The sequence below is a fragment of the Poecilia reticulata genome, linkage group LG2 (assembly GCF_000633615.1).
Source record: "Poecilia reticulata strain Guanapo linkage group LG2, Guppy_female_1.0+MT, whole genome shotgun sequence".
Taxonomy (NCBI): Eukaryota; Metazoa; Chordata; class Actinopteri; order Cyprinodontiformes; family Poeciliidae; genus Poecilia; species Poecilia reticulata.
In genome coordinates this window covers 39,869,575-39,895,171 of record NC_024332.1, presented here as the reverse complement: position 1 = coordinate 39,895,171, position 25,597 = coordinate 39,869,575, and the positions used below count along the sequence as shown (strand labels likewise).

At 39.1% G+C, this 25,597-nt stretch overlaps 3 protein-coding genes and 1 long non-coding RNA gene across 7 annotated transcripts; 2 read left to right on the top strand and 2 right to left on the bottom strand.

Moving 5' to 3' along the window:
- The first annotated feature begins 847 nt into the window (after positions 1-847).
- Positions 848-11,691, top strand: LOC103461733 (uncharacterized). Of its 2 annotated transcripts, XM_017308795.1 has the most exons (12): positions 848-1,136; positions 1,754-2,006; positions 2,536-2,730; positions 3,582-3,742; positions 3,952-4,067; positions 4,501-4,655; positions 5,551-5,608; positions 6,873-6,960; positions 8,351-8,470; positions 8,726-8,880; positions 8,960-8,994; positions 9,596-11,691. In XM_017308795.1, the coding sequence occupies exons 2-12, from the start codon at positions 1,788-1,790 to the stop codon at positions 11,657-11,659; spliced, it is 3,366 nt and encodes a 1,121-aa protein (XP_017164284.1). In that variant the 5' UTR covers positions 848-1,136; positions 1,754-1,787; the 3' UTR covers positions 11,660-11,691. The 2 variants fall into 2 exon arrangements, with proteins under 2 accessions (XP_017164284.1, XP_017164286.1); XM_017308797.1 differs by lacking the exons at positions 848-1,136; positions 1,754-2,006; positions 2,536-2,730; positions 3,582-3,742 and adding an exon at positions 3,750-3,869 and having other exon boundaries at positions 9,596-11,686.
- On the bottom strand, positions 1,892-2,625 carry LOC108166922 (uncharacterized). The gene is made up of 3 exons (XR_001777315.1): positions 2,512-2,625; positions 2,188-2,254; positions 1,892-1,980 (listed from the first exon to the last, which is right to left on the bottom strand). It is a non-coding gene; the product is annotated as an uncharacterized LOC108166922 (long non-coding RNA).
- Positions 11,692-12,354: 663 nt separating the features above from the next.
- LOC108167004 (mitogen-activated protein kinase kinase kinase 19) lies at positions 12,355-14,626 on the top strand. Its single transcript, XM_017309330.1, has 5 exons — positions 12,355-12,483; positions 12,678-12,916; positions 13,000-13,252; positions 14,067-14,275; positions 14,381-14,626. Exons 1-5 carry the CDS (start codon positions 12,355-12,357, stop codon positions 14,505-14,507), a joined length of 957 nt encoding a protein of 318 aa, XP_017164819.1. The 3' UTR covers positions 14,508-14,626.
- Positions 14,627-15,724: 1,098 nt separating this feature from the next.
- Positions 15,725-25,169, bottom strand: ccnt2a (cyclin T2a). 3 transcript variants are annotated; one of them, XM_008402411.2, is made up of 10 exons: positions 24,944-25,155; positions 23,700-23,781; positions 23,476-23,604; positions 23,099-23,159; positions 22,549-22,611; positions 21,554-21,599; positions 19,367-19,530; positions 19,175-19,245; positions 17,574-18,804; positions 15,725-17,397 (listed from the first exon to the last, which is right to left on the bottom strand). In XM_008402411.2, the coding sequence occupies exons 1-10, from the start codon at positions 25,099-25,101 to the stop codon at positions 17,324-17,326; spliced, it is 2,079 nt and encodes a 692-aa protein (XP_008400633.1). In that variant the 5' UTR covers positions 25,102-25,155; the 3' UTR covers positions 15,725-17,323. The 3 variants fall into 3 exon arrangements, 2 of the variants coding, with proteins under 2 accessions (XP_008400633.1, XP_008400627.1); XM_008402405.2 differs by lacking the exon at positions 15,725-17,397 and having other exon boundaries at positions 17,408-18,804; positions 24,944-25,156; XR_532905.2 differs by lacking the exons at positions 15,725-17,397; positions 17,574-18,804; positions 19,175-19,245 and having other exon boundaries at positions 19,442-19,530; positions 21,157-21,599; positions 24,944-25,169.
- Between the last annotated feature and the right edge of the window lie 428 nt (positions 25,170-25,597).

The following is a 25,597-nucleotide window of genomic DNA, read 5'->3' as shown; positions in this document are numbered from 1 at the left end:
AAAAAAAGCATTTTCAAGAGTTTACAGAGTACAGACAAAAAGTATAAAAAATATAAACCATAAGGGAAATAAAGTAAGGATAAAGGAACAACATGTAGATGTATTCACAGCCATTTTTTTTTATATAGGATAAAAAAAGAGCAAAATGTCTTATTTTGTTTCTGTGTAGCTGCTGATTGGCTGAAAGGTATTTGTTGTGTTCAGGGAGACAGACTGGGAGACGAAAACTGTCTGTGGAGAAGCTGATTTTTACAAACAGCGCTCTGTAGGGCCTATCTAAGATAAAAGTGTGTCCAGGATGTGTGGGGTCTGCAGAGACGTTAGCCTCCCTTTTCCTGATCCTCGATCTGTACATGTCCTGTTTAGACTTGTCCTTATAATGTTCCTGTTGCTAGTGGAGCATTTGTTAACCCATTTAGAAGTTCTTACTTTCTGAAAAACAAAATTGGTGGTTTTGATAAGCTGTAATCCTCTAAATTTGGAGAAATACGTGCTTGAAATACATCACTGTGTACAATAAATCCATAACATCAGTTTCTTTTTTGACTTGAATTACCAAAATAAAAAAAATTTTCACTGATATTATTATTTGATGAGATGCACCTGTATGACCTTTCATAAACATAATTTTAATACATTTCTCAAATCAATAAAACTGACTCTTTGCTTGGTGATGTGCCTGTCAAAAGAAAATCTTTATTTTATTTTCAAGAATGCTTTTACCATATTTAACAAAGTTGCAAATATCAGATCAGCGAAACCTTGTTTTGCCTGTAATGAACTAAGTTACATTGTAATAATCACTGAAACAAGCAAATCATTGCTTGATCCTTTCAATGGATGCCTTTTACATGAACAAATGGAAAGCAAACAATGTGTCTTAATGTGTGGGGTAACAGACAGTCTCTGGGTAATTAAAAACCACCTCTGTTAACGGCTGTCTGTCCAACTGTCTCCAAGGAAACCAAGTGTAAACGGACGACAGAAGCCACGAGGGACAAAAAGCAAGAAAATAGAAATTGCTTGAGTGGACAGTCTGCTGAAAATAGATCAAAGGTTCGTTTGACAAATGCCTACAGAAGCTCAGAGGAGACACACAACCGGATTAGTTACTGATTGAAGCAACAGAGACAAGTGTAAGTAAAACACTTTATTAAAATGTTTCACTGCCGGTCATCATTTCAAGCTGCTGACAATCAGTTCTGAGGAGTAATAGACATTGTTTTAATATCCAGAAGCTACTTTACTGCTATTTTATCAACAAATGCTATTGCTTCATTGTGTAATTTAGCAATTCAGTGAGTTCTGCTCTTAGCTTTTAGTAAACATTAAACCGGAAGAGATTTAGTCACCAAGGACGCACGACTAAGGACACAGGCAGATTAACAAGCTTTTTTTATAAATGACCAACACTGCAGGGGAATAAACCTGTAATATCCTTACACATTTACTCAACACTGGATAATACAGCCTTTATTATACATTGATTTACTGATGTTTATTCCATTAAAAAAGACTTTCAAGTGAGACTTCCTCCATTCACACATATAAACTGTCATTTGCAAATAAGCTCAATTATAGACAATGATGTGTTTATGGTGACTCCACAGCAGTCGTAATGAGGGATATATTTCCAGTCACGCCTTCTGTCTGGTCCCACTGGGCACCAGTGGGTCATTAGAGACTGACATCACACGAACACACTGACTGCCAAACACCGAGTTAAGAAAAAACATTCTTCTTTGTTCCGCAGCTCAGTGGTGGCTCTTCTCATCTGACTTTTGACTATGAGGGCAATGGAGGCGAAGAAGAGGAGAGACGCTGATGATGTGGAAGACGGCGATGAAGATGATGCGATGCATTTAGGAGAGCTGGAAGGAGAAAATGATCAGGTGGTTTTAGGACCACAGATGGAGATCCTGGATGTGCTGGAGGTCTCTGATGATGAAGAAGAAGAACGGAGACGGGCTGACCTCTTCGCTGCTTGTCGAAGCAACAAGTCAGAGGTGAGTTACAGATAAATGTGCTTATACATGTAATTTAAAAAGTTCTGGATTATTAAAAAGATTGTTGGAAAAAAACAGTGTGGTCATGTGACACAGTTATTTCCTTCTCAACAACAACACCTGTTTACGAGCATGTATGTGCGTCACATAATCTAAATATTGCTCTATAAGCTCCACCCACCCTTTGGGAGTCATGTTGAAAATGACTTCCTGGTAACATGAGAAGGTTTCCTCTTGGAGATCAGTTGCTAACAACGTAGATGTAAATCCGCATCATGAAGTGGACATAAAAAAAAAAAAAACAAGATTAAACAGTTCACTGAAATATTTGAGAGCAACTTCGATGAAATACTGAAAAGACACAAAACGTTTTCCCTTCAAGTCCTGTTCATATATGTCTGAACAAAGCAGTCAGCCTTAGAGAGCAAAAAAGACAAATATTTAATTTTCACACCAACCATTTTCTAGTCAACAATATTTTATCATATCAATTCAACTGACTGACCGGTTTGATCGGTGTGCTCAACAGGTGTTGCAGGGGCTGCTGAGGGCCGATGCTGACCTGACGCTGTGTAACCACAGACAGCAGACCGCGCTGCACATCAGCCCACCTGAGCTCCAGGAGAAAATGGTGAGGTGGATGACGAGGCCCCATCTGTGCGCACAGGAGCAGCTGCTGCAGGCCGCCTGGCAGGGAGACCTGGGCTCTGTGAGGCAGCTGCTGGTGAGTCTCTGATCCAAAGGTCTGGGTGGAACTGATCAGCAGGGACAGCAATAACTGTTTCCTGTCAGAGTTTAGAGCAACAGCAAATTAGTCAGATTTTGGTCAGATTTATTACAGACCAGAGTTGGGTAGTAACTAGTTACATTTACTCACATTTAGCTACTTGAGTTTTTTGTTTTTTTTATTTACTTTTACGAGTATCTTTACTTTTCACTTTTACTTGAGTAATTTTATTATGAAGTATTGCTGCTCTTATTTGAGTAAAATGTCTGGACTTGTCTACCCACTGAATAAAGAACAAACATGTTTTAACCAGAAATTCACCAGACACAGACACACACCTGCAGTTTTGTTAAAGTTTATTAAATTTTGCATGGAAAGAAACTGATTCGGAATTTTTATTTTATTTTTTTTTTGCCTGATTTCATTATGTTTTGCTACTTGGATTGCTGTCATTTTGATTTTTAAAATACCAAAATTTCCACCTGACTTTATATTTTGGTCTATCTGATAATGTATTTTAAAACATTAAATGAGTGATAATTTGATCAGCTACTCAGTACTTCAGTAGCATTTTTTACGTTATTCTAACCACAGAGCAACCAGCAGGTTTGAAAGCTGGATCCTCTTCCTGTGGGGTTTTGTGTTTCTGGAAATGTGAAGCGTAAAACTTAGGAGTCTGTAAAAACAAGTCAACAACCCATGTCACAATATGGGACAGTGCTTTTCATCAACTTTTATTAAATCTATTTTTATTAGGATGATTATGTAATTCACAAAATGTGTATATTTTTAGCTTTGTGTGTAACAAGCTGAGGGATTAATGATGATTCCGGGTTTGTGTGTGTTAGTCTCAGACAGACAGTGTGGATGTGAACAATCCCAACAGTGACGGCGCAACAGCTGTGATCCTCGCCGTCAGAGACGTCGACCTGTTTCAGGGCATGGCGACGTGGTTACCATGGGAACACAACCCTGTGGAGGTGGTCAGGGAGCTTCTAAAGTTGTCAGCGTAAGGAAAAACACGGCTAAACAGGCTACACTTCCTGAAAAACTAAAAAAAAAAAAAGCTTTAAAACACCTCCAAGGAGTCTGAGTAACTATTGATCCAGACCACTTTTAAATAGATACATGACGAGGTAATCTAATTTGTATATTCATGTTCTTGAGGGACCATGTCAGTGTTGCTGCTTTGAGTTGTTAAATGATATTTTTTTTTAGTGATTTGCGAGCTCGAGACCTCAACGGCTGCTCTGCCCTCCACTACGCTGCTAATCTCAGCAGCCGTCTGATGGAAGAGATCGTTCCAGTTCTGATGGAGGCTCTGGGTCACACAGGTACACACTAACACACTGATTCACACACTAATACACTAAAATCAAATTTCAAGGCTTACAAACCATTTACATTTGTGGAAGGAATCATAATAGTTAACCTTTGACCTTGAGGAACAGATTCTCACCCTTGTCATGCACAATTGGCTGAAAACCACAAAAATATATGTTAATGCTCCTTAAATTATGATTTTAACAAATCATATGATCTGTGAAGATAAATATGTTTTTTTTTTATTTGTGAATAATTTAACAAATTATTTGGAGATAATTTATAAAATGAAAAAACACAAAGATCAGGATTGACATCCTTTGTTTTATCTTCTAACTTCAATTGATTTCAAGGCAGAGACTACTCAGGATAGTGTCTTGTCTTGTGTCAGTGTCTTGTCCTGTTTTTAATACCTTGTCAATTTTTAAAAAAATTTTTTTGCAGAGGCTGATCCTAAGTCCTTGTCGGATCTTGAGAAATACTTGTTCCAGGATTTGGACTTTGGAGGTTCAGACACAGAGCAGGATGCTGAGAGCCTTTTTCATCATCAGAAAGCAAGAAGACATCAACACAGCAACCATTCTCACAGCCATACACGGGTAAGAAAAACAAAGATTTATTCTTACAAAGTGATTAGAGCTCACAGAGTTTACAGATCTTTGAAATACACTTTAAACATAAACTCAAAGAAACATAAATGCTTAAGTTTGATGTAAGGTTTTATCTAAAACTGCCGTTGCATTCAGATCTGCAGAAAACCACAGTGGAACCAACATAGGTTTTGTGTAAAAAGGTTGTACAATTGTACATAAAGCTCACTAATGGCTTGGGTGTGGCTGAAGCTCTCAGGTTACACTAATTGACAAACACAGAGGTAGAATGGGAGTCAGCAATAACACACACAGCTTTGGGTTTTCTGTGTAGCCGCCATGCTTCATATAGGAAGGAGACGAACCAACAGCTGGTTAGCAGAAGGACGGAGCAGCTGGTCGACGCAGTTTATGTACATCACAGACACACTCTGGGTATCTTACCTGTAATATGTCACCAAAACATTTAGAATAATAAAATGGTTTTAGAACCTAATGCAGCTGTTGTTAGTTAATTCTGATTTTACTTTAATAAAATAATACAAATAAAACTAAAGGATGTAAACTGTGTAGACTGAAAAAAACATTGCTTACAGACCTTTGAACTTATGCATATCAAGTCATTTTACGATCACATATTTTATTACGATTTTAGATGATAGATCAACAATGCATTCACAAAATGGTGAATCAATAACAAGTGTACTTCAGTTTTCATTAACAAGAAAAAAATCTGAAATGTGTTTTGTGCATTTGAGTTGACGCAATAAACATGTGGGAGAAAGTCCTCTAGTCAGATGAGGCCAAGATTAAAACGAAATGCTATGTGTCACCGAAAAACAAATTGTCATCCTGACATTAAAAAAAGATTTATGGTAACAAATGACACCTTTGATTTTTCCAGGCATCTCTGCAGACTTCAGGGAGTCTCCCTCAATCTGACAAGAAGGAGTTCAGCCTAGGTACGGGCTTCTTCAGCGACACTAAGTTCAAACTAACGAGATTTTTTCTTCATATTTGATCCCAGAGAATAAATGGGGGACTAAGACAGGAGGATGGTAACAGTTTACTGTTATAAACAGCATTAAAGACTGACATTTTAGAGCCACCGAGTCTCTGTGATAAACGTTGGATGTTATTAACATATCAGCTGTTTATTTAGGAAACATAAATATGCAGTTTGTGAAACTCTACAGGGATTTGTGTGGTTTAGCTATATGAGCCTAAGAGTGAGTTTGAGAAAAAGGTCCTTGAGTCTGCTGTTAACTATAGTGAAGAGCTGTGATGCTGTTTCTCTTCCAAAGACTCTGACTGTGTTAGAGTGTGTGGCACCCTGAGGTCTTTGAAATACCAGGACTGTAGCCAAAATCTAGAGGCCTCTGCCAGAAACTGAAAATGGGTAGTCACCACAGAAAAATAATCAACACAGCAGTTAACCAGACACAAAATAACCTTCCTCACTGGCGAAAATTAAAGAAAGGCTGAAATAATTTTGTAAAGCTCTGTAGAGTGTGCCTGTTTTAGAAATAGTCTTAGTACAGTACACTGAAAGAGAAGCACAATGGTCAGCATCCCAAATGGGCCACGAGATCAGATCACCTTCACAAAGGGGAGGGGATCTTAGAGAGACGAAGGAGGGAGAGGCTGTCCAGGATGGGAGGGGTCTTCCACACAACACAAAGCTCTCCTCTGAGAAACCTGCCTGAACATCTTTCACCTCTGCATCCTCGACAGGCGGGCTTCAGCTCCAGAGCAAAACCGAAGACTTTCAGAAAACTATTTCAGTGATTTAGACAAAAGGTTATGTGAAATGAACAAAAGTGTAAGTGTAATATCTGGACATTTGAGCAGAGGGGATCAACGGGCTTAAGCACAGGTACAGCAAGCTATCGTTTTATAGTGAGCAGGGGAGTGTAATGTGCATGTGTCTCTTTTAAGGAATATTTAACTGAAAACAAATAGAGCAAGTTGAATTTGTTGCTTTGAATTAGCAAAAATGTGGTTTAATTTTAGAGAACCTTCAGTCCTCAAATCTTTTTAACGTCACTGTCGTTAGTCACAACAATTCTTCTGTTTTTATTGTTTCTTTCTGCCTGGGACATAAAACTTTAAAGGTGTAAAATTTTATCTACATTACATAAGTTTATTTATTTTCCTTTACTGTTGGAAATGAGAGCATAGACTTGAAGTAGAGTTGATGAGCGAATGTTTGCATTTCTGCCGCAGATAAGGGGATTCCCACCTGTTCCCAAAACGCCATGGAAACTCTGAAAAATCCCGGACGAGCCAATCAGGACGCAAGGAGGGGCAGCAGGTGGGCATGAAAAATTCACCATCTTTCTCTCACAGACGTATTTTTATGCCAATAAATCTACAATGTGTATTAGTGATGAAGAAAAGTGGCGTCTGTTCATGTGTAACACCCACATAGTTTCTGTGCGTACAGTTAAAACTCCTTTCTTAACAAACGATCTCTTATACTGTACACCGCCTCCTGGGTTGGTTAGCATGTGCCTCTTACTTTGACACCAGCACTAGAAAAGAGGCCTATCTGGTTACGTTTGCAGACCTGTGCGCGGGCACCTGTCACTGTGTCCAGAGGACAATCTGTTCTGCCCAAACAGGTCGGATACACACAGACCGGGGCAGAGAACTTCGGTGAATCAGCTCATTGTCTGTTATGAGCAGCACTCACATTTGAATCAAGTCCAAGTTCTGAGAAGAGAATAAAACTCTTTGAGCTGCTCTAATTTCATAGAATCAGCTGCCAGAAATAGGTTTGGTTTGGTACAAGGAAATGAAAGTCAGTCATTTTCATGATTTAATGTGTCAACTAATATGGTTCCTGAATGTGGCTTTTTTTTATATGTAATTAGAGTTTGTTTCAGTAATCAAACAGGTAGGAAGAGAAGAGGACAATATAATGAGATATGACAGCCGAGGAATATATCCATCCATCCATCCATCCATCCATCCATCCATCCATCCATCCATCCATCCATCCATCCATTTTCTTACACCCTTGTCCCTCATTGGGGTCGGGAGGGTTGCTGGTGCCTATCTCCAGCTAGCGTACCGGGYGAGAGGCGGGGTACACCCTGGACAGGCCGCCAGTCTGTCGCAGGGCAACACAGAGACACAGGAATATAATGAAAAGAAATGCATATAAAATGTATTCCTGCAGTCCCTCACTATGCTTAAAATGTCTCAGATCCATAATGGATATGGGCCACTATATGGACCTCCAACTTTCTGGTTCCAAATTCGGAACATATTACTTATCAGATTTTGGACATTATGACTTGTGTGTTTGCCCAATTTAATGAGACACAAATCGTCATATGAGCACATAAACAGGTTGTTAAAACAGCCAGCTTTAAAACGTGCAGCAGTCTTTTTGGATTTTTCATATCTGGGTTGGTGAGGAATTCCACTTTCAGTGTCATTTCCATCTGATTTCTTTGATTCTATAAGACATCACAAGACATCTGAAGTCATTTGACAGGGAAGAAAAATAAAACAACCAAAAATAGTTAAAGCACCAATAAACCAGAGAAAACCAAATTACAAGCTACAAGACCCTCAGTATGATTGCAGATCATTGCTATCTTGTAGCCACAGACACATCATCAGTATTTAAACTCTGACCCCATATCTAAACCACATAACTGTCTTCTAACTTCCTTTTCTCATTTTATTCGCAGAGGTTTGTGTCTACCTAGCTTGTCCAGCAGTCATAGACATAGTGACCATTCAGATGCTCTACTGTCATCTGGGTTTCTGAGTACCAGAACCGCGTGTCAGCCTGTTCCCCCCAGACAAAGGTACAAACACACTCACACACGTTAACAGCAGAAAGTCACATGTATGTTTGTTGTTCTGCATGTGGACATAACTAAAATAATACAAAAATGTAATACCACAACTGAGACAAAGTTAACTAAATAAGCATGAATTGTTTGACTGCAAAATGTCCCTATGCTGTTTTTATAAATGAAAACTAATTATACACAATCTTAAAATAATGACACACAAACATAATAAACGTTCAAAATCAAATATTTCTGTGTACCTGACAGGCAGAGGACAAGAAGTGTGGTTGAAGTCTCTCCGCCTTCCCACAGTCTGCTTTGTGTGCCAGAGTCCAGTCAACTCAGCCAATCGGCCCCAAGCATCATGGAGCCACTTCTGTGCCCCAACACCATGATGCAGGCCAGAGCGCATATTCAGACCAGTATGTAAGAACAGAGCTGGTGTGTGCAAAAAGCAAATATTTGGATGTTGTTAACACTGTAATATTTTCATGTTTACAGGACTGAGCTCTCAAAGTACTTTAAATGATCAAAGGGTGAGTTTTAATGATTGAAAACTATTTAACAGAAATGCATTCTTTAGCAGTAAATATATGGGATTTTCGAGTGATTGTTGCCTTTCTATCATCTTGAACCAATCTCATTTGAGCACTGAGTCTAGCATTTCATTTCTGTCTATAAAACAGCTTCTCTACAGATATTTTCTCTTCACAACATTCTTGGTACACCTAAAAAATGGTTGTGCATGCAAATACCAGTGATCAGCGGTTTTGAAAAACACACACGTCCATTTGATATCAACAAATTATGCGACATTTAAAGTAGCCTAAATCCTCTTTTGTCCCCAACCCGAGGCAAGTTGTCCAGTTGGCTAAATGCATTGAGCAGCTGGTGTCTGCTTGTGCTTTTTACCAATTTTATTAACATGAAATTAATCAGGTGGATTTAATAAAGTGGCCATTGAGTGTATATCGATGTGTTCCCATTTTCACTAGATTTTGCTTTGATGGAATTTCTCAAAATTTTTGTTGATTATTCAACTGTCTTTAGCCATATAAGTCATGCATGAAAATCAGACGATGTGTTTTACATTTATGCAGCTTGCTTACGCCACTGAACTGCTATCTGTATTTCCAGGGTCCTTTGCCAGCCTTCCACTCTTACACACCCAAGCTTCTGGTGCCCATTGAGGGTCGCCCAAGACATAGCAAGGCTCTGCCACCGCTGAAATCCCATGTTCCTCTAAAGCCCATTAGCCGGAGCCCTTTTCGCAGCAGAACTGAACTGAGAAAAGAGAGGCAGTCCTGGGGCAGCTCATGCAGTGGTCCTTCAAAGGCTGGCAGTGAGGAAAGTGGGTCCAGCAGCAGCAGCAGCCAGAGCTCCATCAACTTGGAAAATGAGGATGATTCTGGACAAATCCAAGAAACATCTATCAAAGACAGAAATCTGAAGTTTGTAAAAGATAGAACGWTGCAGGTTTCAAATGACAGAATTACATCGGAGGCAAATTTTTTTGGAGAAACAACGCGACATGTTAAAGCAGGACTGTGCTCATTGGTCAACAGATCAATACAGGGTAGAGAAAGAGACCATGTCAATTGTACTAATCCTCCAAGTGTAGAAAACACTGATTCAAACCATCCCAAGGAGGCCAATAAAAGTGAGTGTGTAAAAGAATGTAACCACTTTGAGAGTAATAAAAAGTCAGATGCATATGTGTTTAGTGAAGTCAAGCGAAACACGAGCCACACAACTGAGTCAAAGACTGGAATAAGCAACAAAGCTAAAAATGATGCAAGGAGTCTTGAAGACGATGCTACTGGTTGTTTTGAAGAAGATTCTGAAAATGAACAGATGGATCCAGAAAACACAGCGTCAGCTAGAAATGTTGTCTGTGATCAAGAAAACAAGGCAGAAGACGTAAGAGAGTGTAGTGCAGTTACTGCTGTGGAGAAAACCGGCTTCTTTCCTGTGGATCCCAAGAARTACGAGAAGATGTTTAAAGCCCGGAATAAAGAGAGTAAAACTAGGATGAACTTTCACTTGAAGGCAAAAAATTCAACTATTCATTYTCTCAACAAAGATGCAAGAGTCATCAGTGGTAACCACTCCAAAATTAACATAAAGTACTCTGTCGTTCCCACAGTGGACAAAGACAAAAGCAAGAAAATTAAATCTGCTAATGCGGCTCTCCTCAGTGTGGGTACTTTAACCCCACRTAACATTTGTGAACCACACASCAAMAAAAYACATCAGCTGATATCAATGAGAGAGCTAAAAAGTGCCCAGCAGTTAAAGAAACCAGGTTTAGGTGGAAAACCCCCAAGATCTAAATCTGCTGTGGACCTCATCACTTACAGAGACATGTTTCAGCAGATAGAGAGTGGCAGCGAAGGACCAGCCATGTATGAGATGTTTGCTGGGCCATTATTTGAAAATCTCCGGGTCTCCAGCTCATGTGAGAAACCTAAAGAGAGACAACTACAGTGTACGCCAACAAGAAAGACAAAACAAAGCCACAAAATAAAACAYAAACCAGTACAGAATAAGCCAAAGAGAAACTCRTTGGAGAGCACAGYYACTTTGACTAAAAGCAAACCAAAACCTATGTCATCGCAAATCAAAACACAGTCTACCACTAACAGCTGCAGAACAGACAAAAGCCCTAAACTCAAAGATGAAACTGATGATGTGAAGGRTGTTGAGTTTAGTCATAAATCTTATGAGGATGAATTTGAAGATCACATTTTATCAACCATAGTGGAAACTCTTTCTAAAAATGGATCTGAAACATTACAACCACGTGAGAAAACTCTGACTGGACCCATAACTCCCCTTTATGATGTTGATTCTAGAAATCACAAAACTTCAAGCAAATCAACAAGAAACTCTGCTAAAAAAGATCCACAGTCGGCTCAGTCACTAGGCCCTCAGCAGGCAAACATCAACACTTGGACATCCTCAGACAGTACCTGCCACACCCTGATGTCACCAGTTTACAGGAAGTTTCTGGACGAGGTGGGGGAGGGTCCGCTGACAGATGACCTACTGCAATGTCTGGCAGAGGAGCTGATCTCTTTGGATGAGMGGGATGTTTCTGCAGCTCTTGAAAACTCAGAACATGGAAAAAAGGAGTTCCATGATGAAGAAGAGCATGTATCAGGAARAAAAGCACMTCCTGAGGTAATATTCACAGCCTAAACATGATTAAATCCAGTTTCTATGCTTTTAGTCATTGCAGGGGTTGGGAGGACAGTTCCCAACTCAAGTGGTCAATAGGAAAGATGCAACCTAGACCAGTCACCAGTCCATCACAGAGGCAAACAACCATAACAACCCTACACACACCTAGGGGCAATTCAAAAACCAGTTAACCTAACATACAACCATATTCACAAAATTAAAGAATGCATTCCGATGAATCGTATTGATCAGACTTAGAGTACTTTTAGAAAATAACAACCTTGAAAGCAGGTAGTAAACATATGTTTCATCAAGCTTACCTTGATGTGTAAAAAAATATTTTTAGGTCTGATGAAATATTCTAATCTTAAATGTCTTGTTTTCATTAGCTGTGACTGTTAACATCATTATAGTTAACATAAAGGACCAAAAACATAAATGGTGTGTAAAAACTTTGAATTGAAGAAGACAAATTAGGACCAAACCAAATGTYTTTGACAAACATATCTATCAGGTGTCCTATTTGTCCRTCTTTCTTTACTCTCTAGCATTTATGACAAACATCATAAATGCTTTATGATAGTAGTTAATGTTTTAATTAACTACTATCAGTCTAAAGTTGAAAAATAAAGGACAGAAATAGATGTAAAGCTAAAATCCAGCAAATTCTTATGTCAGCACTCGTGTGTTTGAAATACTTTAATTAGATAATTATGTTTCAATGCATTTCATTGCAGGTTGCTCRAAATGACAGTGACACTTACCTTGGATCAGGGTTGGTTGCAAATGACACCATAACATGGGCTAAGGGTGAAGTGCTTGGGAAGGGTGCCTATGGGACAGTAAGTATTCAAATAACGTTGCAGCTAAGTACATTAGTGTTGATGACACAGTGTTGGTATCTTGTATTAGAAACATATTCCAGTGCTGTAACTTGCTAAAAATATTAACTTACATCAGGCTAGTTTAACTATTCAGTAAAGCTTATTTCAGCAATATGTCTTTAAACAACTGACTGAAATCATCATCTCACCAGGTGTACTGCGGTCTGACCAGTCAGGGCCAGTTGATAGCTGTGAAGCAGGTTTGCCTGGATTCGTCTGACCCTGATGCTGCAAAGAAGGAGTACAGTCGTCTTCAGGGGGAAGTGGAGTTACTTAAAACCCTTCGCCACAGCAATATTGTTGGCTTTCTGGGAACATCGCTTTACCAACATGTTGTTTCCATCTTCATGGAGTATATCCCTGGTGGATCTATTGCTAGCATACTTCACAGGTTGAAATTATTTGTTAGTTTAAAACATCTTGCAAAAAGCCTGAATGCCAAATTAATAAGGACTGCTTGCATTTTCCCGTTAGGTTTGGTCCTCTGCCAGAACGAGTGTTGGCGCTGTACACCCATCAGATCCTGGAAGGGGTGGCATTCCTTCATCAGAACAGAGTGATTCATCGGGACTTAAAAGGAAACAATGTCATGTTGATGCCAACTGGTGTCATCAAGCTCATAGACTTTGGTTGTGCACGACGCCTCAGCTGCCTTAACCCCACAGCTCCAAACAGTGGAGAGTTGCTGAAATCCATCCACGGTACACCTTATTGGATGGCGCCAGAGGTAAGTTAGATTTGTTTACTTTTTAGGCTTTTATACAAACTTGAATTTTTGAGATGTGATGGAAATTTGATCTAAAGTTCCCTTTGACGTTGGACGATCAACTTAGTGTGAATTCACACCAGGTGTTTAGTTYGTTTTAATAAAACTCTAGTTTGTCTAGAAAGTCCGGTTCGTTTGGAGAGGCATGAATTATTAATCGAACTYTGATGTGGACCAAACAAGCGAACTCTGGTTCATCTCCACACCTAGGTGTTGGTTGCATTAAAGTGAACTCTGATGCGGTCTGAATGCATATGTGGATGCCAAGTAGACCAGASACTGCTCCAAAAGTGAACTAGAGCGCATGGCATCTAGGCCAACAGAACTAAAACAAACACAAGAGTCTAACACAAGAGGGAGAGATGGCTTGTGGTGTTTTACCAAAGACAAATCCTAAAACCGCTCAAATCCGATGCTACTGCCATTTTTGTTTACATTTTGTGAAGAAGGAAGTTGCGCTCATATCTTTTTTTTGAGGTTTTGTATAATCTGCTTTAGAAGTTTTTGGTGCAGCGGCACGAGTGAGGGGGGAAAACAAGTTTTAAATTAGTTTGAATTATTTGACAGTGCAGTGCGAAATCAAACCACATCATAATGTAATAAATGTCGCAAGTTTGGTCCCCAATCAAATCTACTGGACGATCAGGTGACACTTAGAAAATTTGATGTTTTTCACCAACTATTACCTCAAAGTCCTACAAGGCCGTTTTTAAGAACTGTATAAAGACATGCAGATGTCCTGTCATTTATTTCTCCTGTTATTTTTCCTCACCAGGTCGTCAATGAATCGGGGTATGGCCGGAAGTCAGATATTTGGAGTGTTGGTTGCACAGTGTTTGAAATGGCCACAGGGAAACCACCTCTTGCACATATGGATAAAATGGCTGCCTTGTTCTACATTGGAGCTAGAAGAGGGTTAATGCCATCCCTGCCAGATGGCTTCTCAGAGAACGCCAAAGACTTTGTAAAAATCTGTCTGACAAGGCAAGTGGTTCATTTATAATTTAATTATGTCAGTATCATACTGTTATCGTCTTAGTAACTTCTTACTGTAATATCTACAACTTATTGTCGCTTTTCAATTTATAGTGACCAGAGCGTACGGCCATCAGCTGACCAGTTACTGAAACATTCCTTCATTCCTAAAGGGCACACGAGTATCAAATACTGGGAAGCACAGAAAAAGAAATGCTGTGGTACAAAAGTGAGTGTTTAGATTAGGATAACTGCTGTTCTTATTAAATTCAGAGGCATTAAATAAGATCTAATCATTTAAGTTCACAACTCAAAAATGAATARATTGTGGTATCAAAACCACTGTGAATAAGCTAAAAATGTTACAATTGTGTGTAAATTGTAGATATTATTGTACACTTTAGATTAATAAATGTGCCAATTTTATTAAAATTATGTGTAAAGTGTATTCAGTACTGATTGTTTAATGGTTTGTATAGAATAAATGTCAAAGCAGATGACAAATYTACAAAACAGTCAAATGCCACATTTTATAAACTATTGCCATTGAAACGTCAGTTCTGTGGTTATGAGATAAAGGTTCATTTCAAATTAGAATATCATAAAAACCTCAAATTGTTTCAATTCAAAAAGTAAAATAAATTATGCAAAAATATACATTTCAAATTATAATGGTCTAAAACTAATTTAAATAATTCAAATTAAAGATTTTGAGCCTATAAATGTTACCTATAGATTCTACATGGTGTTTAGGACAGCTGGAGCCATCCGTTACATGCACATTTTTTAGAACAGTTTTTTCTTCCACTCAACTTCCCAATACAACCCATTGACCTTTAGTGAATTATCYTCCATGTGTCAGTAAACAGTATTCACAATGGTTGAGTAGGTYATTAAGGCTGGTAAAGAACATAAAATATTTTGTCTCATGTACTTTTCTGTTACAAAAAAATGTTGGGTTGTCATTAGCTGAAGTTGCAGTTAAATCTAACCACAAACAATTGAAATGCATCACTGTGTGTATTGAAACTTTCTGAATATATTCTACTTTATTAAAATGCATTTAGGTTTCAAACCTACATCGGAGTGCAGTGGTAGCTGTTTCTAGCATGTAAATTAATCYTGAATACTGTACTCTGATCAGTGATTATTAACTTCAGTCTTTATGTTGAATGAATGTACTGTGGCAGTTTAATACATATCAAATTAAAAAGAACTGAAAGGTTTGTGATCATATAAACTCTGAGATAAGCAACTCCTCTTAATGGTTCAGTGCTGAAAGTATTTGACCGAAAATATTTTTTATTTCCACACAAAACGAGGGATTTGTCTTTTTTCAGATCATAAAAAAAGACACAGACGCCGTGAATAAATAAAAAAGCTGTTCTCTAATYATTTCCTTTAAAAAGTTAACTTTCCCTTAGTACATGAAGCAATTAAAACTTTTTTACTCAGGTCATGAAATGACATTTTAATACAGATCTGAAATATTACACACGACAGAAAACAGCACAAATGAAATCTGTAAAGCAGGAAATACTTGTCCACTCCACTGAACCATAGAGGAATAAACCATGTTTACCATTTAAAGATGAATTGTATGCCATATTAAATAAAAAAAAAAAAAAAGATTTTGTACAGTGTAATGGTGACGGCAATGAAGTTTATTCATTATATTAAAATGAGAAGTGGAGAGATGTGATGAGTGGTTCATGTTTTTTCTAAAACAATTGCAGTTTTTCATTTAATGTTCAACTGTAAATGCTTTATTACATACAAACACCACCGGCTTTGGACCAGTATGGTATGTTGGATGCTTTACAATACAGAGGTGTTTATAGGGTACAGGCTCTTGAGAAATGTAAGCTGAAAGTGATGGTTCAAATGTTAAAGGTATTCCCAAACAGATACACGAGAGGAGAGAATCTAAATTGGTCTGGCATTGCCTACAAGAAAWATTTTTCTCTAGAWCTAATACGACCTAAATGTGGTTAAATGGGCTGATAACTTTATGCAATGTTTGATCCACTTGATGTAAACTTTAGTATCATATTAGTAGCATCCCTTTTTTGTGAGGCACAACCTTTGGCGTCCAGCTTAGAAGTGAAGGTTTTTGGTACAAAAYAATTGCTGATATTGTTGTAGTGGGAATCCAACAGTRCACCATCTACAGAAAGTCGAACTCCTGGAATGCTGCAATCATTCAGTCGGTGACCTCCAATCAACTGAGCCGTGAAATAAAACCTTTATATGTATTATAGTCATCTTGTTATAATTACAAGCAGCTCCAAACCTGAGTAGTCATGGTATAGCTTCTTCTTTAAACATACAAAAGAAACATATGTACATTTATCTCCATTTTTTTTTGTAAACAGCAAGTTAAGTGCTCCTCTCTCACATCCCTTTGATGATTGAAACATGCAAATCAAATGCAGTTTAAGTGTAAAAAAGGAAACCAAGACCAGAAAGTAATTTTGGAGATGGAACTTTACACCTAAAAAAAAATATTGCATCCATTAACAGTATCAAGTGGAATTCCAGAAAACAAACTAACTCATCTCCAGCTGGCCAGATAACTTCTTCCATATAATCACGCAATAGATTTAAATTACTAAAAAACAAAAACAAACAACATAAAAATGAAGAAAGTGCACCTTCCATGCTTTTATAGAACTTGTAATACTTGTCCTCTCATATGGAGGTCTTACAACGTGAAGATGGAACCTTTTTCCACCCCACGCATCCACGTTCGCAAATTCTTCCACCCATTCGAGGAGAAAGTGAAAACTGAGCAGCAATTCGACACTAACAAAGAAAGGACTGAACGTCGCAGCCCCGAGGTGCGACAGGAAGCATAATTATTCATCTTTCTTATCTCTCAGAAACAGAGAAGTCCAACAATAATTATTTGCAGCAACGCTTTCTGCCTCTCAGTAAAGGGTTTATATTCACAAAGTGTTATTTTCTTAGGGCACTTGACAAAGAGGTCAGCATAGTCTTCAAAGTCTCAGTGGTCGGTAGTTTGGTGCCAGTTCCATGTGCTGCAGAGCGTCGGACTCAGTGTCTCTGCTCTCCCACTTCATGTGGCGATTCGCCAGGAGGGAGGAACTGCTGAGAGGTCCGCAGCCCACCTGGGTATGACAGGAGGGGAGGAGGAGGAAGAGGAGAGACAAGAATAAGGAGGAAGACGAGGAGGGAAGGGGAGGGGAGGGAAGTTAGCCACAGAGCTGCGAGCCGGACGAGACACACTGCAGTACAGGAGAAGAGCGAGGAGGAGGAGGAAAGGGGGAAGAAAAAGATGGAATACCTGCAGCACTAGTGCCACTCTTGGAGATTTTGCTCACTTTGGAGCAGGAAGTCGAGGATGAGGGGTGGTGGTTGTGGCCACCCTCGGCGTAGGCCCTCTTTCGTGATGACGACGTCAAAGTGGCGGACGTGGGATGACCGAGCGCCGTTCCTTCCATTGCCACCAGACCAGGAGGAACTCGCAGCAAACCCGGAGCCTCAGCGGCCCCTCGCCCGTTGCCGCTGTGCTTGTGGGGGCGATGGAGGTTGTGCTCGGCGCTGCGATGTTTCTCCTTGCTCACCAGCGGGCTGGAATGTTTGCTCTTGCTGTTGTTGGCGGAAATGCCTTCATCTGATGAGCTGTGCCGCTCCGATGAGGAAACTTTGATCTTCATCTTGAACTCATCTTTGATTGGTTGTCYRCTCTTTTCTGGYGGAGCGTTGCTGCTGGACCCGGGGACAGGCAGACGAAGCTTGAGCGAGGCTTTGTCTCCRTGATGGCGTCTGTCTTGCCCTGAAGAAGTTGAGGAGGAAGGGACTTTCATTTTCAGAGGGGAAGCTGTAGTGCTGCCGCTGTGGGAGGCTTGATGAGGCTGTGCATGTTTTCTATGTTCTATGTGGGTAATGTTTGGTGGTGCATAGGTAGAAGAGGAAGTCAAGTCGCCTTTTACGTCACAGTCCATTAGTCCTCCATGGGGCTCTTGCCTTCGCTTCTGGACAGTATACTCTGCAGAATGTTTCTCTCTGTATTTATCCAGAGACAGTTTCAGAACTGGAGGCTGACCGGAAGGAGGGTAAGCAGGCTGAGGTGTTGAGTGATGCTTGCCTGTTGTCCCTTTCTCTTGTTTAACAAGGTTTAAATCAACCGTTTTTTCAGTCTTGTAAGGYGGGGGCTGCTGGAGCAAAGAGGAAGTGGAAGTCTGCAAAGACAGCATGGATTCGTGGATGGGGATGCTGAGCGGTTCCTGTTTTATGCAGGTGGAGGGGTAATGGCTCTGGTTAACCTGAGGCCATTCACTGTGGCTAGCTGGGTTGTAGGTGGCAGCCATGGCGTCCAGAGACAACGGGACCCCTCTGGAATGCCCGGGCATGGGTACAGAAAAGGCAGCACCTGCTTTGGAAAAACTTGGGTTGGCCGAGGAAACTCCAGGAAGTGCTGTATCGCCGTGGTCCTGGAGCAATGAAGGCCCAGTAAATGCGTTATCCATCGACAGCATATTTTCACTTTTGGGCTTTTTTGCAGCTTGTGTCGCCTAGAGGGCAAAGAAAATTTGTTTTAGGTTGTTTTTTAAGACAATTGAGATGACACAATTATAAACTTGYACAAGAAGTTGKTTTTTTYACGTTTACATTATAATCACAACTTCTGCTTTATTTTATTGAAATTCTATGCGACAGACCAACACAAAACATAGCATAATGATGAAGTAGAAAGTAAGATACATGATTTAGATTTTTGTTTGTAGACACATCAATGCAATTATTTCCATCTACTTCCCAATTTGTTGGTCACATGAAACCTCAAAACTAGAYTAGCTTGTGTGTCAGTGAAGTGGTTAAGAGATGTGAATTCTTTTCCAAGGCAGTCTAATCTAAAAAAAATATGGTACTGTAATATCTTACCCTCCAATTCCGTATTCTCTTCAGTCTGCTTGGAGTTTTCTCCARAATCTGCAGAAACTCATGAGTCAGCTCTGAAAGTTTAAAGGATAAACATTATAAAACATTTTAGAATTCACATAATTAGTTTTKATTCCTTAATTTGCTTAAATAACTAACAGTAAATCTCAGATGTAGGCAATAGTAAGACTTCACCATCAAGCAGCTCCAGAGTCACCGTGCTGTCCACGTACTTCCACCAATGTTTCCCATCAGTGGAAACCGGAATCTCCCAGTTGGACCACTTGCAGGCCAGATGTATGCATACACAGGCGATCACTGTGGGCTTGTACTGGAGGCAGAAGGTAGTGAGGTGCAAACTGCAGAACRGGTGAGGGGATACRAGSGAGTTCRTCAGGCCACGGGAGGTCAAAATCCATCCAACATGTGGAGAAGAGAGGAAGAACACAAGAGGGAGCAGACAGATTTAATATTGGTGTGGGGTCAAAATGGCAGTGAAAGCAATTTAAGTGTTTTGATACAATAATATGACTTAAAAATCTAACTGTGGTTATTTTCCTACTAACCAGACCTGCTAAAAGTTAAAACACATTAATAATAAAAGTGATAATTGKTAAGGAGGTAGTTTGGTATTAATTGGAGACTTTTACCCACCCAATCACTCACTTGATACAGATGAGACAAACTTATGGCAAAAWTTGTACTTGCAAATTATAATAATAAATAATGCTACTTGTATTACACGGTATCATATTTAAATAACCACACTTTTTACTCTAATTTCAAATTCATAGTAAACAGGTCTACAAATATATTAAGCGTTTTCAAAGACAGCCACTTTCCTGGTATTTTTGCTAAGTAGTAGACTTTTTTGCTCCTTGTCAAGAACACAGAAGACAATAAAACACAAAAATTCAGCTACTAGTCAGAACCACAACATAGATCTTCAAGAAAATCGTAGTCCTCCTAAATCTAAATTAGTACATGTTGAAAAAAGTGGAGCTGAAATGGAGTTAGTGAGTCAAGCACATACAGAAGCTCAGTCAGGATAGCAAATGATTCAGAAACTGCCACCAAAATATTGACATCAAAACGGTACCTAAATAATACCAACACTTTGTGWCTTTTTAGCAAGGTGAAGGCTAGGCTATTGGTGGTATACTCTAATGGTAGATATAAAATACCCAGCGAGGATTTACTGTAAAGCCCATTGAATATAAKGCGACCTTAAGTGGTACATCAAAAAGGCAGAAAACACAACAAAAGTAAATAACTTCAATCCAGAAARTGGCTGTTATGATCCAGCAGAAACACTGATCTTGCTCCCTGAATTTTAAAGTAGGGGGTAAAATAAGCACCTGCTGTACAAACAGCTTAAATGTATCATGATTTCAGTAGAAATGTTTTTAATGTAGAATGAAAACATTCACATCCATGTTGATGGAGATAAACACAAAGTCTGAAATTTTGTGATTCTGGTAATATTTTTAAAGGTAATGTAGTTTGTACTTTTGCATGTTAGGACGAAATAAAAAATAATCTGAATCAGCATGAAAACAATTAATATACTTCAAGGTCATCTCCAAGTCAGGCTGTATCATAACCATTAGTGAGCAGCAGGTATAGATCAGTCATCATCTAGATAATTTGAACACTGAACTGTTACTAAAGATAATTTATAAGTGCCGTTTCACCACCTACTTTAAACCAACCCTTTAAGGACCCAGTTTTTGTAAATCAAATATGTAACAATGGAAATTAATTGACCAACTCCTGCTAGAGGTAAACCAATTACAACTTTAAGGTCCTTAATGAGTCAGTACTTCCTGCTTTCTTGAATTTTAGGTTTGCAATATATAAATATTGCATAGCTAGGAAAAAAATGTGTTTAGTGGCACAGTTAAGGTTTAACAGAATTTTTTGGGGCAATAATACAACAACATAACATGAAAAGAAAACTTTAAAAAGTCATCTGCAGTACTTACCGGAAGGACCTCTACGAGAAATGTTTACATCTGTGAAATCTTTAGCTGATATTCAGGCTACCAGAGTGTCTTTCGCTTAGAATTATGCACTTTTTCGCAACCGAACAAACATGTGGTTTTCAAGCGCACCACTATACTTCACATTTTGCATTCAACCCATCTGTGCCAACAYGTGGTCCCTTGTACAATACACCGCACTGCGACTGGGGCCGGTAACGCTACAAGCCACCATGTCCCGCTACCTCTGGGGAAGGGAGGGGAGCCGAGGGGGAGGGAGGCAAGCGTCCCAACAACCACCAGTGCAAGTAGGGCCCGTTGGACACTGAAAGGGTACCCTGCATTACAGGAAGCTATGGTGTGCAGTCAAAGTGCAACAAAGGAGGGGCAGGATAACAACCTGTTGGTAGCCATGAAATAGGAAGTCTGTGCCAGATCCTTGCTTGCTGTAGAAGGGAGACAAAAAGGAAACAGACAAAAACATAAAAGAAATATTAGAATTGTTGCAGACAAACGTAACTTAACTTTATGTTTAGCATTCTTATTCTAATTTCCAGAGCACATATTGAGCCAAGATCCAGACTGGGGAAGCAAATTATTGTTTTTTATTCTGTATTAACATATTGAATTTACTTGMGCTAATGTTGCACATAAATTTCATTATTGTARGACAATAAAGGATATTTCTAAATAAGTTTAACGGCCAAAGTTATATTTTTTGTTCGTTTATTTGATCAAAACTGGCCTCTAGTAAACCAGATATTGGACCGCAATAAGATAACCTGTATAAATAAAGGTCAAATAAAAAAAGTCATCGCTCAGTAAACRGAATCATATTTTGTTTTGTTGTAAGAAAATCATTGCAAGTTTCTGCAGTTTACATTGCGAATCCTAAGCTAGAAAATTTTAAACATTGTAAGAGTATTTCAGAATGTGATTGAGGAACATAAAGTTGTGTGAAAGATGTACAGCAAAGATTAAATACCAGGTTCTAAAATGACAAATCAAGACGCTGAAGGGTAAAAAGTAAAACGATTTTCTTCGCCATCATTAACACATTTTTTATTTAATTGTAGTTGAATAAATAATGACTATGTGGGWTCTACTTAAGGACAGACTTGAATAATATTCTGGTAAAGGCCACATGCTTTTCAGATATATACATAAACACTAATTTGAAAGAACTCAAAAGGTTAAACTGTTTCAAAGCAATWAAGCCTCAGTCTTGGCCCAACAGGCAATGGCAAACTTTCTGAGGAACAATATGTCACACAACAAACTCAGATGATTAAAAACCATTGTKGTCWTWAAACCATTTAATCAGCAAGGTTTTCACCCTCACCCCCACCCACATCTGAGGTGGGGACAAACAAAAACAAAGAAGGAAGCCTCTACCTCGCACTAGCTGGGTACATTTCACCACATCAGTGTGTGGGTGATCAATAGTAATTTCAAAGCCTGGAACAAAATACATAACAGGTGAGATCAACACATACACAGTTGGGAGGTGACATGTCATTTAACGGCAGAAAAAAAATTAGACAAATGTTTTTCTATAAGCGGCCAACTTGGGTTTTCTTCTGCATAAAAAATGTTTAATTAGTGGGAGAAAATCAATCCAAAGAGCCTCAACCAAATCCACAGTGGAGGACAAAAGGTGTCAAAAGTAGAAGAAAAAGAGTCCATACAGTTTTAGTCATATCATAAGATGTTTTGGGTCTTACAAAGAAATCTCTCGGCTCGACTTCCAGAAAATGACATATCACCTTTACACAATGCATTTACAATATGGCAATAATATGGTAACCACAGAGTAGATGATATAACATTGCAATCAAAAAGTCGATACACTGAAGAATAAATGATAATTAGACCCTTACTCGTTACCATTACCAAAGTTATAGAAAAAGCTCTCAAGTCATCCACTCCAGTCACCATTACTTACCCAGGGTCTGCAGCACAATGGATTCAAGTATCACCAGCTCTTGAGCTTGCTGGAGGTATGCCTGAAGTTTGATAGACAATCATTACAACACAATTGTAATGAGTCTATTAATTTATTTCCCTAACAAGTGATTTAAAATGGCCAAACAGCTCTACGGCTCGGTTTAGTCATAAAGTGAGTGGTGGTAATCAGTGGGTGCTTGGTACACACCAACTGCAAGCCAGGGCAGGAAAAATAAGACCCCTTAAATATGGCAGCAGAAAGTGGCACAGCCATTTATACAAAGGTGAAACCATGACCACAGAGGAAAGACAGGGGGAGGGAGGAAAAAAAACCCAACTTTCAACCTTACAGTAACCCAAAATACCAGCACTTACGTTACTTTTCGTGTCTAGAGGAGATTCCTGTGGATTTAAGCAAGCATGTGCTACTTTAATTACATGCTCAAGCTTCCGGGGTTGCTCTTCCACTTTTGCAGCCAAAAATAGGGTGGTTGGAGATATTATCTGCAAAAGACAGCAACACGTAAGAATATAGAACATAATGTATATTCAACAAGCTGAAACAAGTCGACTGAACCATCGTAACTTGGAATACTTACATTTCTATGGAATTTGGTGAAAGAATGTTGCATATAAAATCTATGCATGTAAACAATTGCTGTGTTTATAGTCAGTTGAGAGCTGGAGGTTATGTCAAGGGAAGTTTGGTTTAATGTTTGGCTAAGCAAGCAAAGTAAAGAACGGTGAACTAAATAATACGTTACCAATATTAACCCTGGATTACAGAGGGGTCTGTTAATCAGCAAAGTCTATTAAAATGATACATATTTTCTCAAACCAAAGCATTTTTCACACTTCAAAACACCAAAAACATTTAGTTAATATTTAAGTAACTGCTGATCYATCTCTACATAATATAAAATATACCCCACGTTAACTGACACAACATTAAGTGAAGCATTTTAGTACRCAAGAAACGCTGACCATCRTCTGCACTAATGAAACCCTGACAGTCTACCTGCACATCAGTTGGGAACAAGAGACTGTGTGTGAGGCTTTTATTTTAAACGTGGAAGTGTTTGTAAGTGAAATATGACTTGTCAGACCAGTCTGTAGCAAAATTTGTAAAGGTTATATACTCAAAACAAGAGACATTTCTGCTTCTCTAACTGAAACAAATATAACGGATTTTTTTCTCTCAAAGAAACAGTAAACAACGTAAAACGTCAGTGGTTTCTGAGTTTCTGAGAATAACCCAAATGAAATTACTCTACATGGGATTCAAAACGGGAATTTTGATGGGGAAAAAAACGTATTGCACAAAACCCGTATTACGATATTACGTAATCTGAACACGTGCGACAGGGATGGACGGCAGTCTGAGAGAGGAGTCGATAAGACGAGGAGGAAAGTTTACAGCTGAGCCAAAGGTACAAAAAGTCCAATATCCTCGTTAGCTAGAGCAGTACTTGTAAAACACTCGGTAAATAATATACATTTAAGCCTGAAAGCTGATAAACGCATATCACTGTTTTTTTTAATAGCTTTACAACAAACACCGCAATTTAATTTCACCGTCTCCATCGAAACCAGCCAAACCCGCCTAATGGCCTGACAGCTAGCATGTTAAATAAACGCAGATAAAGTATCAAACATTAAGGCAGAGTTTCGACCTACAAGATTTAAAATATTATAAAATGCTACACTACAACGAGAACAAACATAATGAGCTACAAAGTTCAGACTTTAACCGTTAACCCATCCCTGCGTTACTGCCACTAATGGGCCCTACATAAACGGTTAGCCTCCGGTTTGCTCCAGAATAAACAAGTTTAAAGGATACACGTTGAGCCTTTGACCCATGTCCTGGATCAGATTCGCCGCTTGTTGTCGGTAGGAGAGCTCCCGGTCTGATTCTACTCCACATCGGCGGGACGGGGTGTTTTCCAGCTGCTCCCGGGTGAAATACCATTTCGACGAAGAACCCCGGCATGCCGCCATTACTCTGGAACGTTCGCTTCGGCATCGAGAAAACGGATGTGACGTCGTGTCTGCCCGAGAACTAGACGCGATTTGGTGCTTTGCTGCCTCCTACTGGCCAAAAGCTGATCAGTCAATGCGGTAAAGACAGTTACACTAACAAAACAATCAGTTATTMATATAGCTCAAATCTGGGCTCCAGGCTCGATTCAATGCCGTTYATTAGCAGCTGTGGGGTATTGAAGTCAAAACTTAAGTTAAGTTATGTAAAATATGTGGTATATGTATGTAAGTTTATAGCTTTCTGCCTCTCCACACCTAACTAAACACAACTCTGCTACCCTGATGAAATTTATGTAGTCTTAAAAAATATTTTGAGAAAACAATACAATGCTCACATGAAGCATAGGTTACACAAATCATAAACTCTGTGTCAAAGCATCTTCAATCTGTGTAGAATAATTCTGTCCAGTTTTGACCACACACACGCATACACACACACACACACACACACACA